Consider the following 19,854-nt stretch of genomic DNA (forward strand, 5'->3'; position numbering starts at 1 on the left):
TAAAATCATTTCATTGATCAAAAATGCTCAGGTGAAAACAATTTCATATCCTACAGCCAAAAATGATACTGTAACATACTGCACTTAAAAGGCACTGAACCGTAAGCACCTGTGGAGCTTACGGTTCAGTGTGGTGGTGGAGCCATCAAATCAGAATCACCTGGCTAGTCTAGTAAAAGTACTTTCCTAGATTCCTGGGACCTGTAATTCACATATTTAACATGCAACCCAGGTGGCTGTGATGGATAGGATATTCAAGTTTGAGCACCTCTGGTTTAAAGCAGATGGGAAAACTTTTTTCCCCCTGTAAAAAGCTTTATTGTTTCCATTTGGTCCAATGCATTGGAAAGGGAGGACTCCAGGGTGGTTACAAGGAAGGAGGCCTCGTGGTTTCAGGGAGAGGCTCCAGCAGAAGCCAGATACCAAGGCAACACACAGGGGCTCCTCAAAGGCCTCTGGGCTCCAAAGGCTTCTAATTGTGCTTGAGGGGGAGCCTTGTGAAGAGACTCTCACCCAGTCCAGCCTGGAGGCTGGCCGGCCGGCCTATGGAGGTAAGTCAGGTGGCCACCCACATTCCTGGATGAGGAAGTGGTTCTCCATAAAGTCACAGAAATGAAGGTCTGTGCAGGCAGAACCCAGCGCCTGCAGATCCACAAGTGCCTGGGTCGGGTTCTTCTCTAAGGCCAAATGGCTTCCCTGTTATCCTGAGCGTCAGTCACCCTATTCATCTTGGGGAGGCTTCAGCACGTCCCAGAAGAGAATGCAGCCACTGTGCTGGTTCTGCACCTTGAAGAGACTCTCAGTGCCCTTGCACTTCTCAGCTGACTCTTGGAAGTGGTCCACACTCTGCAGAGCCACAGCACATCAATGGGAATAGAAGCCAAGAGAGAGGTAGGTATTGGAGGCCTGCAGATGCAGGTTAACCAGGTGGTTGATGGCAGCCTCCACCTAGGTGGAGTAATTCTGATGAACTTGGGAGCTCATGGTTGTTCGGCAGTGAGTTTAAGGTCAAAAAATGGTGTTGGCTCGTCTTGGAGGCTGAGGATGGCCTAGGTGGTTCTGGCAGTGACTAGAAAAGAGGTTGGAGGGTGATCAAAGGCTGGAAGAAGGGGCGTCCTAGGTCTGTTCTGTCCAATCAGAATCTGTTGAAGCAAGACATCCCTGGGATGTTGAGGGCACTCCAGATGGACAAATTTGTGAGAACATAATTACTCAGAAAAGAGGGGTAAGAAAGATAATTTGAGCTGTTTAGGGGCAGACCTGGCAGGAGGAGGTAGGTACAGAAAGTGGGAGGGAACTGCCAAGAAAGTGACTTAGTGGAGCCAATGTAAAGGTGAATTTGGTAGGGAGGGAGAAAGAACAGATTTGTGTGGAGAAGTACATTAATTCAGTGTCTAAACATTTAAAGACATTCATTCAAGAAGAAATGAAGTCAGCAAAGTAGAAAAAGTTGAACTCCAGATAGAAGTTGGGGAGTTTTCAACACAGTTTAAACTCCCAGAGTAGATGAAATAAATCAGAAAGGTTAGTTGCATGAGGAAAAAACTAGGAAAACCAACATTCAAGGGCTAGGCAAAGCAAGACTGAGCCTCTAAGAAGATATGAGAAATGACCAAACAAGTAGGAAAAAAAACCAAAATAAAGCAGTATCTGAAAGCCAAGAGAAAAAGATTCCTGAAGAGGGAAGTGGTTGACTATAATCAGCAGGCACAGAGAAATCAGTTATGTGTCAAAGCTGTGGTGTCTGAAGATGAAAGGCAGGGTACCGGGATCCTCTGTGGAAGCCCTACGCTGAGGCAGGACCTGTGGAGGATGGACTTCTCAGCGATACCTCCTGCTGAGGCCCAGACGTGCCCTGCAGCCTGGAGGGGCCACTGGTTCCCTTTCTCCCAGAGATTCCCACCAGTAGGAATTCATGCACTACCTGACTATTTAGTCAGGGTCACTTTCGCTAGATTGTCACATAAAAGAATGACAATAGCCATTGTAACAATACTGTTCTGTGTGAATGAATAAAATTGTATCTTTTCTGGGTCAGATCAGCATAAAAATTTTTTTGGTGTACTGCAGAATTTTAGTAACTAGTTTATATGTACCATGAGATGAAAAAGGCTAAAAATCACTGCTTAACTCAATTCCTTAACTGTCCCCTTCTGTAGTCAAAATGACTTCTTATAATCAGAAAACCCCAGACTTAAGCAATTTTGTTAGTACTTTCCTTAAAACATAAATGCATTTTATTTTCTGTTAAGCTTAGATACTTGTTTTATTATTTTCAGAGATTAGAGACCATCTATCACCCTAAAAGCATCCAACATAGTAGCCTGCTCAATAAATAACTGTTAAATTAATAAATGAGAGATCTAAGAACAATGGAAAAAAATAACAGAAGACTATAGGCTTAATTCATATGTGGCATTTTCCTGTTAATTTTTTCCCCACTGAAACGGCAACAGCAAGACTAGAGAGGATGGGGTCAAACCATACAAGGTGAGACAAGGCTTAGCCACTGGCTGCTCTGAAGCCTCTGTCTCTCCATGCTCAGATTCCTCTCTGAGTTCTGAGAGAATCTGAACATGACAGCTCCAGATTTTTGCTGGTAACATTTGAGGAGCTATAAATAATAGATGAAACCATTGAACTGAAGGCAGATAAATGTAGTATTTTTTGAAAAGAGCAAAAGATACTATAAGCCCGATAGCAATTCTGGTCAACATTCTTAACAGGTGTCCAACCTTTTGGCATCTCTAGGCCACAGTGGAAGAGTTGCCTTGGACTACACATTAAATACATTGTGACACATAATCACAAAAAAATCTTACAATGTTTTAAGTAAATTTACTATTTTGTGTTCAGCAGCATTCACAGACATGCTGGGCTGCATGCAGCCTGCGGGCTGTAGGTTGGACACCCAACCAACCTACGTACGGCCTACGGTGGCTATGAATGTGGCCCAACACAAAACTGTAAATTTACTTAAAACCTTTTTTTTGCTCATCAGTTTTTGTTAGTGTTTGTGTGTTTATGTGTGGCCCAGAGACACCAAAAGATTGGAGACCCTTGTTTTCCATGATTTGTTGACACTTAAGATAACCTGGAAATTAAGAGCTAGGGTAAATTCACAAATAATAAATGACCCTGGGCTCATCCTTTTTCCCCTTTGCCATTTAACCTTTATTAATCACCCGCTGTCACAGATCCACACACCCACCTGGCAGTTAAAAGTGCACAGGCCACAATTTCTTTTGACAGAGTCAGGAGACTAAATCACAGAAAGAGAGGAGAGCGTGGTGTACCCAGATCGCTGCAAGGCATCCAACAAAGCCTCTGCATCCCTGGATATACTCAAGTAAAAGGTGGATAAGTTAAGACTGGATGATAGTATTGGGTTGGCCAAAAGGTCCATTACATTTTTTTTCTAAAATAAAAGATATTTTTCACCAATAACTTCACTGATTTGGGTATTCTGAGTATGTCGGCTATCTCTCGCTACTGGCTTATAGTGGGTAGAGTCCAAGGGTGCTGCTAAACATTTTCCAATGCATTAGACAACCCACAGCAAAGGATTATTTGGCCAAAATGTCAGTAAGTACCAAGAAACTTCACAAACTACTTTTGGCACGTTCAATCAGTCACAGCACCTCCATACACTGCAAAAATCTTTTTTTGTGTGTTCAGCTGCATTTTTACCTTTCTTGAAATAATAAAGCATAACATACCAAAAATGTTGGGTATATTCTTCCACCTTCAATATTGAAATGGCTACACAAAAATTTACTTGTCTTGAGAAGCATTTTTTTTGATACGACACACTGATACGACAGCTGACACTACATGATCTAACAAAACTGTTTCAAAATGAAGTTAAAAACAACTAAACACTATTAGAACCATCATATGGAAAAAATGTAACGGACTTTTTTGCCAACCTAGTGCCAAGTGAGAGTGCTAAATAACAGAGTATGAAGGAGATTCTGATTAAGGCATATTTACCAACCCAAAGGAAAGGTTGAGATGCCACAAAGCTTTATCCTAGTGGGTACTTACCAAAGATCTGGGTAATGATGATGCTTACAGTTCTGTAAGTACAGGACTGTAGAAGCATGGACTTGGGAGTTGGAATGCCTGAGTTTGAACCACAGCCCCTTACTTACTGGTTATATTACTTGCACCAGTTATTAAATCTCTGAGTCTCCGTTTTCACAACTACAATATGTAGATAATTGTAACTCATAATGTGTAGGGTTGTTGGGAAAATTAAATTACTATACACATGCACATGCTTAGAGTAGTGCTGATAGCACAGTAAGTGATTATATATATAAATAAATAAACAGTTTTCTGCCAATACCAACTGTTACTGATATTTTCAGGTGGTGGGTTTATCAGATTTGCAGATGGATGCTGAATAACTGAACTGAGATAAAGAAGACACTAGTAGGGCAGAAAAAGTCAGAATGATGTGAACACAGACTGCATCATCCTATACTTAGAGCAAGGTAAGTACTAAAGTACAGCAGGGGGAAGGGTATGGAACAAAAGCAGCACAGATTTTGATATTTATATTGGTGCTAAGCACACTATAACATAACAGTAGATAGGTTGCTAAAAAACCCTAATATAGACTTATGGCCAAGATGGAGGCAAAGGTAGACACACTATGCCTCCTGACACAACCAAAATAAGGACAAAAACTATTTAGAAACAAAACAACCAGAAGTGACAGAAAATGGAACTGTATGGAAGCTGAACAACCAAGGCAGTAAAACACATTCATCCAGACCGGTAGGTGGGGCAGAGTCGGACAGCCAGGCACAGAGGGGTTGCAGCACAAAAAGTGCTGGCACTGGGCGTGCAACACACCCCAGGTGTGCAAGAAGGCAGCAGATGGAACCCTGGGCATGCAGGCAGTGACTGGCAGACTCCAGGCGTGGGGTGGCAAGGGGCAGACCCAGCGAGGTGGCAATTGTAAAGCAAGGCACTGCCTGTAGGGCAGCTGGCTGACTGGGTGTTCCCACATTCACACACAGATAAGCCAGGCAAAACTGGGGAGCCAGACAGACTGCACAACCCAGGGTCCCAGCACGGGGAAATAAAGACTCAAAACACCAGTTGAGAACATCTTTGGGGGTTGAGGCGCAGGGAGAGACTTCTAGCCTCACAGGAGAGTTCATTGGAGAGACCCACAAGGTCCTAGAATGTACACAAGCCCATCCACCTGGAATCAGCACCAGAAAGGCCCAGTTTGCTTGGGGGAAGTGGCAGAAGGGACTGAAATCTGACAGAGAGCAGAGCAAGTGCCGCTGTTCCCTCTCTGACCCTGCCCCAACTTACAGCACTACAACCTAGCCATGTGGGTTGCCCCACCCTGGTGAACACCGAAGGCTTCGCTCCTCACTACGTAACAGGTACAACAAGGCAAAAAAAAAAAAAAAAAAGGCCCAAACAGAGGAACAGATTGAAGCTCCACAGCAAATACAACTGAGCAATGAAGAGACAGCCAACCTATCAGATGCACAGTTCAAAACACTGGTGATCAGGATGCTCACAGAATTGGTTGAATTTGATCACAAATTAGATGAACAAATGAAGGCTATGCTAAGTCAAATGAAGGAAAATGCCCAGGGAACCAATAGTGATGGGAAGAAAACTGGGACTCAAATCAATGGAGTGGACCAGAGAGAAGAAAGAAACAACCAAACAGAAAAGAATGAAGAAACAAGAATTCAAAAAATGAGGAGGCTTAGGAACCTCCAGGACATGTTTAAACATTCCAACATCTGAATTATAGGGGTACCAGAAGGGGGAAAGGAAGAGCAACAAGTAGAAAACTTATTTGAACAAATTATAAAGGGCAACTTCCCCAATCTGGCAAAGGAAATAGACTTCCAGGAAGTCCAGGAAGGTCAGAGAGTCCTAAAGAAGTTGGACCCAAGGAGGAGCACACCAAAGCACATCAGAATAACATTACCCAAGATTAAAGTGAAGGAGAGAATCCTAGAAGTAGCAAGAGATAAGGAGACAGTTACCTATAAAGGAGTTACCTATAAAGGAGTTCAGACTGTCAGCTAGTTTCTCAAAAAAGACCTTGCAGGCAAGAAGGGGCTGGAAAGAAGTATTCCAAGTCATTAGAGGCAAAGACCTACATCCAAGATTGCTCAATCCAGCAAAGCTTTCATTTAGAATGGAAGGGCAGATAAAGTGCTTCTCAGATAAGGTCAAGTTAAAGGAGTGCACCATCACTAAGCCCTTATTTTATGAAATGTTACAAGGACTCATCTAAGAAAAAGAAGATGAAAATTGTGTATAGTAAAATGACAGCAAACTCACAATTACTAACAATCACACCTAAAACGAAAACAGAAACAGACTAAGCAAACAACTAGAACAGAAACAGAACCACAGAAATGGAGAACACATGGAGGGTTAGCAACGGGAGTGGGAGGAGAGGAGGGAAAAGGTACACAGAATAAGTAGCATAGATGGTAAATAGAAAATAGACAGGGGGAGGCCAAGAATAGTATGGAAAATGTAGAAGCTAAAGAACTTATGACACATGGACATGGTGGGGGAGGAATGTGGATGGGAGGGGGTATGCAGGGTGGAGGGGAATGAAGAGGGGGAAATGGGACAACTGTAATAGCATAATCAATAAAATATATTTTAAAAACATCTAATATAACATTAGACTCCCTTGATAGTGATGAATCTCAGAACCAACTAAAAGGCTAAGCTACACAGAATGTTTTTAGTGGACAGCAATTAAGATGTTATGAATACTCAGAACCAGGCCAGTTGTGATGATGAACTGGGAATATTTACAGAGATAAGGCTAAAACGATATGACTTGTTTTCAAATGACTGAAGAGATGTTATATAGAGATGGCCCAAATGGATAAAACCAAGACCAGTGGGGGAAAAAAATATGGAGTTAATCCCGCTAGACCCAGCATTTATTCAAAGAGAAAATGGACAGCTTCAGAATTAGCAAGTTCCTGCTCCCTAACAAAGCGTCTTTGTATACCGGCAAACATGTGAGAAGAAACTTTAGGAATCAAGTGTAGTTAGATGCCTATAAGAGCCTTTAAACACAAGGATTACACAAGAGGCAACATTGGAGATATCATTATTAATGCCTGCTTTATTTGGGGTTTATGAAAGAAATCCCACTTACCCATATCAGAGTCACCTCCACCAGAGGAGTTCAACTTACGAAAAATCTCCTGCTTCTTTGATTTAACCATGGGTGATGTGTTTTCAAGCTTGGTGAAGAATGAAGGCAAGTAGCTTATACTCCCTGGTGAGCGGGAATCGCTCCTGTCAGAAACATAGTTATGTCTATTATCATCTGAACTCCTAACCTGAGAGAATTTACTATCAATGATAATAACAGTCACAGAGTATCTGAGAAAACTCTACCTCCCCATCATGTGTGTGGTTACAACCCTAAGGAGCAATGTGTGACCATAAGCCAGTTAGTACATTATATTTGAGGACACAAATACTTAACACTCAAAGGTGAAATCATAAAATGAGGACTGGAATGGAGATAATCTAGAACAAAGATTCTTAGAATGAATAAGCAGCAAACATATTAGCAGAAAAACTAAGAAACAGTTCATAACACTGCATGCATAACTATCTGTTTATGGTTACCACACGAACTAGGAACTATTTTACTAGCAGAATTACTTTGAAGTACAATACAATTACAATCAATAGCATTCTAGTCTATAAAATGGCAAGAGTTCACACATAAGTAATCAACCACTAGACATGAAGAGAATAAATATAATATAGAAATTGTTATTATTTCAAAGCCTTCAAAGCCTCCAATCATTTCAAAGCCTCCTACCAGATGAGCTAAGTTTCAAGTAAAGGGTTTTATATTTCATTGGCAGCTTCCTATATAAACACATTAAAAAAACAAGTTTCCTTTAACAGCTCAAGACTACCAAGTTCTAACTGGAGCCAGAGATAGTAACGGAACATATAGAAGACTTCAGGTAATATAATCCAGTCACGTGGATCCATTCATCATTCAAACATGAGTACATGTGTGAAGCTACCATTTGCCAAGAAAGATAAAGTGATAGAAAAATGTATAATTACATTTAACATCATTCCTCTTCAAAAATTTTCTTCCTCATTTCATTGAAAGGTATCAGCATCTATTTGATTGCTTATGAATATATATAATAAGTAAATAACAACACATTGAAAGAAACATACTAACAGTTTGGGGTAAAACAGACCTTGCTTTAAGGCTGGGCTTGCTCTCTTAGTTTATTTGACCACAGGCAGATCATGTGTTCACCTCTCAGAGCATCAGGAGAGGTTGTTCCACACCAAGAAAACAGCATGAATATGGACTGGAAGGAATTCAGGGAACAATATGCAACTTGATATGGATGAGAATAAAGTATAAGGGAAAAGTGGCAGAAAATGAGATGAGCAGTATAAGCCTGTTCCTAACACAAATGCCATGCTAATGACTCAGCACTTGATTCTGAGAGTTTTAGACAAATCACTCGGTGGAAGAAGACTGGAAAGGGGCCAAATCAAAGATGTCTATGTCTAATCCACGTGGGAATTCTAATAATTCATAGGTTTAGGCTAGGATAGATAATGTAATGCGGCTGGGCACAGGTAGCCATCATTAACTTCCCTTGCATACACAGTCCACAATGCTTGGTACAGGGTAAGCACTCAAATGGTGGCTGAATTCAGGGGGGGACCATACAGGCAAAAAAGGTTTAAAAAAAGATCCAAAAGAATTTAACTTCAAGGAGAATAACAAACGATTCTTTTCTATAACCTGTAAGTATTACAATTTTTCTTCATTAAAATCCACTAATAACAGATCACTAGGAAAACAAACAGAATGATCCTCTGAGAGTCCTATCCTGACATACCACCCAAAAGGAAAAAGGCACCAACTTTAAGGAAAAAAGAAAGGCACTGAAAACACACACTCTCACAGATGGAAGCTGTCAGTGACGTGGGCACCTTGCTCCTCACCTCTGCTCTGCAGGCTCTGCTCCTCTCTGAGACAGTAGCAGCAGGCTGTCCTGTTTCTCATGCACAACTGGAACCTGGGGTGGGGAGATGGGTTCATAGGGCTCTGAAGAGATATGACTCCTCTCTGGGGATTTTCCAGGCCTAATAATATAACACAAAAAAGAATTAGATCATACTCCTAGGGCTCACCAGCAGTTTACCCTAAACCCATTAAGTTACCCTGCTTAACTCATTACTTCATTCAGGAGAAAATAAACGAAAGTTGCCAATTTATATCAGTAAAAAGTTTCCTCAAGCACTCATTATATATGTGGATATTAAAAAAAGTCTTTTCCCTCTTGGTTTACCCACGCATGCCTGCCAGATGGGGAAGTTGCACCACACACGCAGAGCCAGGGGATAGAGCCAGCGAGGCCCTGATCTGTCAGGAGGCTCCTCTATGCGCCAGCATCAGACCCCACCCCCTGGCTCTGGGCCAGGGACTCAGGTGAGCCCTCATGGATTTTAAGGCTCATTTTGGGTCATGACTTACCAGGTCTTTCTTTCCCCATTAAGTTAAAAGATAAAGTACTTGAAAACTAAACTGAAACCTAAGGAGTTTGTCCAATGAGTCAAGATAGGCTCTGATATATCACTGCAGGGCTAAGCAGTTCTTCACAATTTAATGTTCTTCCTTTGGATATCATGTTGGTAAGGATAATGTGAGAGAAACACACAGTTCAGCCAAAAAAAGTTTTTGGCCCAGTGGTTATTCATGTTAAGAAATATTTATGACCTTTAATATCTGCTTTTATTACTGTTATACTTAAATATAATTTGTGATTTCCTTTCCCAATCAACTCTACCCAATTCTCAGAGGTGGCCATTTTCGACCATTTTTTTCTTTTAATTCTTTGGTGATTACCTCTTTAACTAAATAATCTTACACCTTCCTTGATTTGTAAAACTTGAATCGACTCCCTTCCATGACAGATGAACTTGGCTACTTCTCTATGTTGTTACCCATTTTAAATCTTTAGTTTGTCTACTTCAACTTTATATAGCATATTCAACCATTTTTTCTGTGATTTACAACATTTTCATTTTGTCTAGAACTTCAGAAAAACTCCTGTGTGTTGTTTTGCTTATACACTGAAAAACCCATCAGTGGTGCCTTATACTATAAATTGTGTGAACATTTAAAACTGTAAAACCCAGAATTTGATTAAAATCCAATAAAAGAAATGTGACAGTCCTAATTCAAATGCACAGTTGTAGTGATGTAGAAATTACAAGTGAAAAAATCAAATGGAATTTTCACAAACACCACCAACTGCTCAAAATCTGCTCTGTATCGGGAGTGAACCATGACTCTGTTATACAAGCTTTGAACTTTCTTTGATAATTGAAGATTTTTTTGTTAAAAGAAAAAATGTGTGGTTTTTTAAAGATTTTATTTATATATCTTTAGAGGGAAAGGGAAGGAGAGAAGGAGAGAAATATCAGTGTATGGTTGCTTCTCGTGAGTTCCCTGCTGGGAACTGGCCTGCAACCCAGGCATGTGCCCTGACTGGGAATCGAACCACGATCGTGTGGTTCGCAGGCCTGCATTCAATCTACTGAGCTACACCAGCGAGGATGAAAAAATGTTTTCATCTTTTCTTTAACATCACCCAGCTTCTTGACATGATTACGTCTGAGATATGCTTCAAAATAATCCAGTTTGAAGATGGGAAAGTAGGAATAAAAATAAAACAAAACTAGCTTTATACTGATGAGTACTAAAGCTGGGCAAGAGATACATACAGGCATATTAAATACTATTCTCTCTGCTTTTGTAAATATTTGAAAAATACCACAAAAAGTATTTTTGTTTTTGAACGATCATTCTGCTTCTTAAATTATTCTTACTTCTTCAAGTTCTTGGCTAACTGGAGGATTTGGTAAGCAGGCTGCAGAAGCACCACTGCTACCAATTTCTCTTTCATCCTCTGAGGGCCTCCACTACTTAGGTTCACCAACCCACTGTGTATCTTCCAGATATTTGCCATTATCTTTGACCTGCTAATATCCCAGACTTGTTCTCAGCATTTCTATGAATATTATGAATGTTCATGCCACTTTACTATAATTTAACATGTCCCAATGCTTAGTCTACCTACCACCTTGAACCAAAAACCTGCCTCCATTAAAAAATAAAACAACAAACCCCAAGCAAAGAACAATATGGAGAAGACTGTTCCAAGATATGGCTGCTGCCTGAGCTGAAAGAGAGATGAGCACCAGAGCGGGGAGACTGTTTCCTGAAAACCCCCTTTAGAGACTGTCTGATCATAATCTATATTCGCTCTTACATAAACTAGCACCCCTCCTCTGCTTCCAACTACATGCTGGTTTCTGGAACAGGCCATTGTCCTGACTAGATCGAGCATGTAAAGTAACTTCCTGTACCTGGAAACATTCATGTGCTAATACCCTGTGACTATCAGTCCCCCCTCCTCCCTATTACCCTATATAATTCTTGGCAGGTGCCAAAGAATTACATAGGTACAAGGATCCACTTCATCTCACTGCTGCCTAAGTATGTAAGTATCCCTTAATAAACTGTGTTAATTACCAGACTGAAATGACCAGCCTCTCTCTTCAGTCTTTCCCTGCCCTTTACTATGGAGGTAGATTTTCAGTCCCCGACCTTTCCCTGAGTCTGCTTGTACTAACAACTGGTGAGCCAGTCAAGAGACCAAAGAAATGGGCCTTGGGAAAGAGGCATCTGCAGGGTAATTCTCAGGCTGGCCATCCACTTCTGTGTGGGCTGCCATGTGAGTACGGGACAACCTGAAAATGCCAGCTGGTCTCCTGCATTTGTTTGAAGAACTATCCATCGCACAATGCAGCAAGGAAAGAAAGTGCATGGGCATAGCTGCAGGCTGGCCCCTTGTCTGAACACTGACACCCAGCTAGAGGCAGAAATCAGAGTTATGAAATGGAAGGCAGACTTAGGGAAAACTGATCAGTCATGAGAGAGCATCTGAAGTTGTGGGAAAGACTCAGAACCTGGGCAGAGGAAAGACAGGGTAGGAATCGGGACAGCAGAGGAGAAAGGGCATGTGAGGATAACCCAAAAGTCCATATAGGATGAAGGCCAAGATTGTCCTTGGGTGAGGGCCATAGGGGGCAATCAGAGGCCTCATGTGGAATTCACCATCCACTGATCATCCAGAAATAAAGAGGGTAACTACTTTGGCTGGCATGTACTGAGTGTACCAATACATGCTAATCCATAGAGAGCTATGGAGGTGACTATAATGGTCAGAAAGTCTCCCTTGTTCTGCAAATTGGGCGATCACACCACCAGGAGTATAAAATCTTAATTTCCCCGATCCCAAAAGCATACCAGGCATTGACATCTTGCAAAGACAGATTTTACAAACCTCTATCAGGAAATTCTACCTTCAAGGACAATTAATCGAATTAGTACTAAGAGACAACGCCAACTGAGAGCCAGTTAGTTTACCACCACTGCAGAGAGTTACTGGGACAACTTAAGGATGGGAAAACTATCCAAGAGCTCCACCGTATGGGCATCATGTGCCTGACACATAGTGCCTTTAACAGACCAGTGTGGCCAGTAAGCTAGCCAGATGTCTCTTGAAGAATGGACAGTAGATTATAGAGAGCTAAATGAGGTGCTGTGCCCAATACTGCCACTATATTAGATAATGTGGCTATGGTCCTAGAAACATATGCTATGCTGGACCTGGCTGTTGAGTTCCAAAATCAATTTGTCTTTACCTGGGAGGGTCAACAATGGACTTTCCAAAGTGCTTCCTCAAGGCTATCTACATAGCCCCACTGTATGCCATGGCATGGTGACCACAATTTGTTGCTGTTTTCTTTCCCAATCCCAGTGAAACGGGCTCATTACATTGATGACATAAATGTTAATCTGTGAAGATTTGCCTCTGCTACAGAAAACCCTGTGAACTTTACTGGATCAACTACAACAGGGATGATGGGCACTAAATCCACAAAAAATTAAAGGTCCGGGCACTGCTATAAAGCTCTTGGGAACTGTTCAGTCTGGTAAGATCCATGATTGTCCCTTAGGCCATCACAGATACAACACAAGCCTACTCCATACCAAAAAACGTGAAAGAGGTACAGGCTTTTGCAGAGATTCTGGGGTATTAGTGAATACTCATACCCCATTTAGTGCAATGCCTCCACCCAGATTCCTACACTGAGCAAAGGGCATGACTACCTACAGCAGAGTACACTGTCAAATAGCCCTCTGTTTAGAGACACAACAACTATTAGGCCCCTTTGGATATACAGAGCCTTTAAATACCCCTGTTCCTATTCCCATGTTGGCTCCTGCCACCTATAAAATAGGAAGGGGAAACCTCAGCTAAAGCCTACTGTACCAACTGCTCTAGTCAGGGTATCCACTTACTTGTACAGCCAGTTGCCATCCAACCATCCACTGATACTACCTGGATGGAAACAGGAATAAACCTCACTAGCCAGGTAACAGCTGCCTGGTTAATAATCACACATGAACCCTGGCCACTGATCCTATACAAGGACAGCTGGGCTGTTTTAAAAGGACTGAATCTGTGGCTCAGACAATGGAAAAAGGAGGGGTGGACGGTGAACAAACCTTTATGGGGTGATATGGGCTCACCTACAAGAGCCTGAGGCAGATCTCAGTCTTCCAGATTCCTGCCTATAGGGTATCCACACCCCGAGGTAATCAGGAAGCCAATGCCTTGGCAAAAATAGATGCTTTAGCAACTGACTGGTCAGTGGACATGGCAAACTGGGGACACTGGAGGACCAGGCACTGTAATGCCTCAACAGGATGGCACATACATAAGGATGCAGGCTGCCTTTAGAATCCAGTGATCTGGTTAATGCAGTTGTATCCTATCCTGTCTGCTCCAGTGATACCCTGGACAATCACTATGAGAATCTGAGGCTATCCACCATAGCCCCCAATGGGTAAGGGACTGGCAAACTGACTCTATGGCCTCTCCCCTTGAGTGAAGGCTCCAAATATGCTCTGGTGTCTGTTCACACTGAATCTGGTTTAACTCTGGCCTCTCCACATGAGCAAACTAATCAAGTTGCCATTGTAAAGGAACCAGAAAAGTTAAGTGCTATGTATGGGAACCTCCAATAAATAGAGTGATCAGGGGTCACATTTCAAAGGATGTGATGTTCAGGAATGGGCACAAGAACACATATGAAATAGAAATTCCACTTCCCATAAAACCCAAAGGCAGCCAGCCAGGCATGAGAAATGAAAAAGATAGTGTCACTGAACAAAAGATAAAGTTACTATAATTAAAAAACCTACTTTGGCTGGGTGGACAAAGATAAGCACCTCCTCTGGCATTAATACATTTAAATGACCAACTCATGGGACCTATTGCCCCATATGCCAGATTAGGAACACAGACTAAGGCACCCAATACAATAAAGATGTAGAAAAGAAAGGACACAGTGATAGTCCAAATACTTGCAATGGATCGAGTGATGTTACTGTGGACACTGAGCCCTATTGTCCCTGAGAAGGTGACCATTTATTGAAACCTGCAATGGGCCACATCACTGAGGTGGGGAGGCACTCATAAACCTCTGGTGGGTTCCTGCTATTCCCATGCAATCAGGACCTATGACGACACATTATACATGGACAGAGATGTGCACCATCAAAACAGGGGAAAAGCTAGGGGTCCTAGTCTGGCATACTCCCCCTCCTATTCACCTCTTTACACCAGACAGCACTATCCTTCCCTTGCCAGCATGTAGAGTTTACACAGCCTGGTGAGGTCCCTGAGGAAGGACTACATTAACATCTAAAGATCAGGTGACAAGGATAATGCTCACAGAAGACAACCTCCCACTTCAAGACCCTAGTGGATATTGGTCTTTCTGAACTTACATTTCTGCTGCTCCTGTAGCATCCAGTTACAGGGGTAAGGCACCAGTTCCATCATTCAAACTGGACACTGTGCTTTTAATACCACATGAGTCTGACAGTACCTCCTCTTTAGGACCCACATAAAAACAAGTGAATGCTTTAAATGACCTATACCCCCAAGCCTAGGAGACATACTAACACACTGGATCTTGGGTGGCATGGTGGAAAAAACTGTTACTAATACTTGGAGTGTTTTTTAATCTGTCTTTTTTCTTGTATTGCCTATATTGTTGCTGTGGGCTATGTCTCCAATGCATCCATCCAATTGGCAACCAAGCAAGTTACCTCTGTACTAAATGAAACGCCACACTGACCATTTAGGGTACATGGTGGAAAAGGGATGGATGTCAGATTATAAGAGCCAGCCATGAGAAGTGGAGTATGGAGGAGAGACTGTTCTAAGGCATGACCACTGCCTGACCTATGAGCTGGACCTGAGAGGGGAAAATTGCTTCTCTCAAACCTCCAATGGAAATTGTTTGTCATCGATGTTTGTTGTGATATGAACCAGTGCCCCTCCTTTGCTTCCTACTACATGCTGGGTCCTGGAACATGCTAGGTCAAGCATGTGAAGTAATTTCTAATAGCACTCATGTATTACTACCTGTGACTAACCCCCTACTTTACCCTATGTAATTCTCTGGTACTTTCCAAGTGGTATAAGAATCCATTTCATCTTGCAGATGGCCAATGTATGTTTTTTATGTAAAAAGTCTACTAATTACCAGACTGAAAAGGCTAGACTCCTTCTTCCATCTTTTCCTGCCCTCTCCTTTCAGAGGTGGATTTCCCATCCCAGGACGTTTCCCTGGGCCTGCATGCACTAACACCTTTGGGTTAGCAGATATGCCCTTTACCTGACAGCCCTGCCATATAAAATGTGTTACCTCTCATGGTACCTCTGTTGGCCTCATTTTCATTATTAAATGTCAACTTCCTAAACATCTATTGCTGCTAACCCAATAGAAACCATGGAGAGAGAAAATGTTTTTATGATTCTGAAGGACCACTTAAAGTGTCCTTATACTACTACCAAACTACAGTCTTCATAATTGCCTTTGTAAACCTACAAACAGGATGTAGCAACTGTCCACACTTTCCAAAGAATGAAGGTAAATAAACGTCAGAGTTGAGAAATGAATCCTCAATCTTGTATATATATATTAAAATTGTTTTACTGTTGGGAAATTTTCATATGATTTGAAATAAAGACCATACCTTCCCCTGGATTTGTCCATAAGATTTTCTGGAGAGACTCTTGAACCCGGTCTTTGATGGTGGACAGACTGAGACTGGGATTCTGGGCTGTAGTGATTTGATGTTTTAGTCCTCACGGGGGTAGACACCAAAGCAGATGGTGAATTTTGGAATGTCGAAGTGGGAGGCTGCTGGGGAGGCTGTGAGGAAACTTGATTCCTAGCAAAATCTTGTGTGATAATTTGCTGTGAATGAGAAAAGAATTAAACCCATTAAATACTTGCAAAGAAAGTGTAGCCCCCCAAAACTAGACATTTTTACTGTGATTCTATATGAAATGTGCCTTTGGCATGATAAAAAAATTAGTAAGAATAATGAAAAACTCACACAGATGTGATCAGCAAGTGTGATCAGTCGATGAGTCCTGGGCACTTGCCCCACCCCCTCAGCCTGTGAAGAAGGCGGCAGCTGCTGCTGTGGAGATGGTGACTCTTGCTGTGGCCGATAGTGATGCGATGGTCCTTCGTACTGTCTGGTGGCTTCCGCTAACAGAGAAAAGATAGATGTCTTACTCTAGAGATGCCCCACCTCTCACCCATTATCAAAGATTAAACCACAGCTCAAAGGAACACATGAAAGGGATACAGCACATCTCTTTAAGTAGAACTCTTATCTTAATTTTGAATAAAAATATTTATTTACAAAATAAAGAAACTAGAGGACTAATATAAAATAAAAATTGAAATCAAAAGTGAGTAAAAGAAAACTAATAACTACTTTATCAGTAAATGAATGAATAATGAATAATAAGCAAATGAATAATCAAGTAAGAGCTTAAAATATAATAGTTTTTCACTAATGCAGATTACTTTAACACAGAACTAATAAAACAAGTTATTTATTACCATGCTCTGGACAGATAATTAAAAGCAAATGATAAATGCAAATATCAAAACATGTAAACTGGTGGCTAAAAAAGACATACTTTCTGCTTGATTTGCCTTAACAACCTCTGGTTGGTAGGGCTGCAGTTTCTCCTGAGGCGGCGCAGGTGAACTGGCAGGGCTTATGACCTCAATAGCATCACTAGGTGTTTCATACCGGTGAGAAGATACTTTAAGAAAAGAGAAGAATCTTATTTTAAAACTAATCCTATGAAAAGTCTCAAAAGTCCAACTTCTTCAAACCTATTTGCATATTTTTCTTTTTTATTCTTAGAAATGTCCAATGGCACCTAGATTAATGATAAAAAGTACTGAGCTCAATGAACCATAAATGCTTCCTTGATATTTCTGATCTTGGTAGGATACAAAGTTTTCTGGAATTTTGGACTCTAAGACCTTTAAGTGAGGCAGAATAAAAAACAGATTTGTGACAGTCTCCTGGGAGCAGGAAAAGAAAATCACTAGGAAATAAACACTTATCAGAACAAATTTAGCAAATAAGAGGGTAGAACTCTACAGTTTATCTTCAATATGTAATATCAATTCTGTGGGACAGTCAGCTCATAGAAAAACTTTTATTAACATGATGATCTTAAAGCTTCAGATTAAGTAACATTAAATAATTACTTTCTCAAACCACTGTAGCATTATTAACAAAATTACTCCACACAATTTTTAGCACCATGTCACACTGTGAAAGAGAACCAAAGTGATAGGGACCATCAGAAGAGAAACCCCCAACAGAGAAGGGTCCCTCCCTGTGAGATGTGAGTCCCAAGGACACAGACAGTCTCTGCAGCAGGGGTCCAGGCAGCTTTTCAGAGACCTGCTCAGAGCTGAGAATGGGGGAGAGGTAGATGCTTCCTATTCAGGAATTTTCTGACTTAATAGCGCTCTTTCCATCTACATGCTGCACCAAGGAGCCTGAGAAAACTGTCAGAGGCCTAAAGGATATATGACCCTGGCTTGATCAGGAAGTGTGATCAGATAATGGATCCTGGACACAGGTACAGAAGATGGGAATAGACTCTCCTACCAGGCCACCACCTGTTCTGCCAGTGCTCAGCTGCAGAGCCCTTTCTTCCAACCCTTCACCAGGTCATGGAAGGTTATAGTCACCCAACTTCTAGTATGCTCAAGAGAACAGAAAGCTGATAACTGGGATGGGGAACTAAAATAAATCCCTATGATCAAAGTAATTTACACTACTTTGCTACTTTTGTATCCACTGGTACATATCACTATTTATGTACTCAACATCCTAAATCTGCCTACCAAGTCAGATAGTCAGTCAATAGAAAGCCTGATGCTTACACTGCGTTCATTGCTTTCAAACCCTTAAGAGTAAGGTGAAGGCTCTGTGCTTCACTTTCAGAGGGAGGGAGGCTGTGAAGATAAAAACTGAAAACCACACTGAGTAACTGTAAATAGCTTATGGGCTTTATGAAAGTAATTTACCTAATGATTTAAAAAACAAACCCCAGGACTTCCAGCCAAGATGGAGGTGCAGGTGTAACACTATACCTCCTCACACAACCAAATTTAAGGGCAACAAAGATTTAGAAACAAAAACACAACCAGAAAAGACAGAAAACTGAACTGTACTGAAGTCCGACAACAACAAAACATCCATCCAGATTGGTAAGAGGGGCAGAGTTGGCGGCCGGCAGAGAAGGGTCCTGGCAGAAAGAGGCAGTGGTTAGCAGAACCGGGTGTGGGGAGGAATCAAGCAAAACCAATGAGGTGCACAAGGCAGTTGGCTGACTGAGGACACACATTTGCGTGCAGATAAACCAAGCAAAAAACAGGCAGTGAGACAGACCACACAACCCAGGGCCCCAGCAATGGGAAATAAAGCCTAAAAGCACCTAATGAAAAAATTTGAGGGGGTTGTTGTGCTGGGAGAGACTCCTAGCCCCACAGGAGAGTTTGTTGGAGAGACCCATAGGGTCCTAGAACATACACAAGCCCACCCACCTGGGAACCAGCACCAGAAGGGCCCAATTTGCTTGTGAGAAGCAGCAGAGGGGACGAAAATCCTAGACAGCACAGAACAAATGACATTGCTCCCTCTCTGACCTGGCCCCCACACACAGTGTCACAACCCAGAGATGTGAACACCTAAGGCTCCGCCTCTCATATGTAACAGTCACGACCTGACCAAAAATGACTCAATCAAAAGAACAAATCAAAGCCCCAGAGCCAATACTTTTAAGCAACCAAGAGATAGCCAACCTATCAGATGCACAGTTCAAAATACTGGTGATCAGGATGCTCACAGAATTGGTTGATTTTAGTCACAAAATAGATGAACAAATGAAGGCTACACTAAATGAAATGAAGAAAAATGCATAACCAATAGTGATGGGAAGAAAACTGGGACTCAAATCAATGAAGTGGACTAGAAGGAAGAAAGAAACAACCAAACAGAAAAGAATGAAAATACAAGAATTCAAAAAAAGGAGGAGAGGCTTAGGAACCTCCAGGACATCTTTAAACATTCCAACATCTGAATTATTGGGGTACCGGGAGGGGAAGAGGAAAAGCAACAAGTGGAAAACTTATCTGAACAAATAATAAAGGAGAACTTCCCCAATCTGGCAAAGGAAATAGACTTCCAGGATATCCAGGAAGCTCAAAGAGTCCCAAAGAAGGTGAATCCAAGGAAGAACACACAAAGGCACATCATCATTACACTAGCCAAGATTCAAATGAAGGAGAGAATCC

The 19,854-nt window shown here is 41.7% G+C and overlaps 2 protein-coding genes across 5 annotated transcripts in view; one reads left to right on the top strand and one right to left on the bottom strand.

Annotated features, from left to right (window-relative positions):
* The window catches only part of TTC19 (tetratricopeptide repeat domain 19), a 37,065-nt gene extending 28,980 nt beyond the window's left edge, over window positions 1-8,085 (top strand). Inside the window, exon 10 of the mRNA XM_037068886.1 lies at window positions 7,945-8,085. Within this exon, the coding sequence (XP_036924781.1) occupies window positions 7,945-8,015 (71 nt within the window). The 3' untranslated portion in view covers window positions 8,016-8,085. The remainder of the gene's footprint in view (window positions 1-7,944) is intronic.
* Window positions 1-19,854, bottom strand: part of NCOR1 (nuclear receptor corepressor 1) — a 229,829-nt gene that overhangs the window by 9,576 nt on the left and 200,399 nt on the right. For all 4 annotated transcript variants that reach the window (XM_037068881.1, XM_037068883.1, XM_037068884.1 and 1 more), the window contains exons 38-42: window positions 17,169-17,297; window positions 16,571-16,728; window positions 16,205-16,428; window positions 9,022-9,162; window positions 7,175-7,317 (exon numbers count right to left, since the gene is read on the bottom strand). In XM_037068881.1, the coding sequence (XP_036924776.1) occupies window positions 7,175-7,317; window positions 9,022-9,162; window positions 16,205-16,428; window positions 16,571-16,728; window positions 17,169-17,297 (795 nt within the window). The remainder of the gene's footprint in view (window positions 1-7,174; window positions 7,318-9,021; window positions 9,163-16,204; window positions 16,429-16,570; window positions 16,729-17,168; window positions 17,298-19,854) is intronic.

The sequence above is a fragment of the Sturnira hondurensis genome, unplaced genomic scaffold, assembly GCF_014824575.4.
Source record: "Sturnira hondurensis isolate 20B ecotype Veracruz unplaced genomic scaffold, ASM1482457v3 Scaffold0018097, whole genome shotgun sequence".
Lineage (NCBI taxonomy): Eukaryota > Metazoa > Chordata > Mammalia > Chiroptera > Phyllostomidae > Sturnira > Sturnira hondurensis.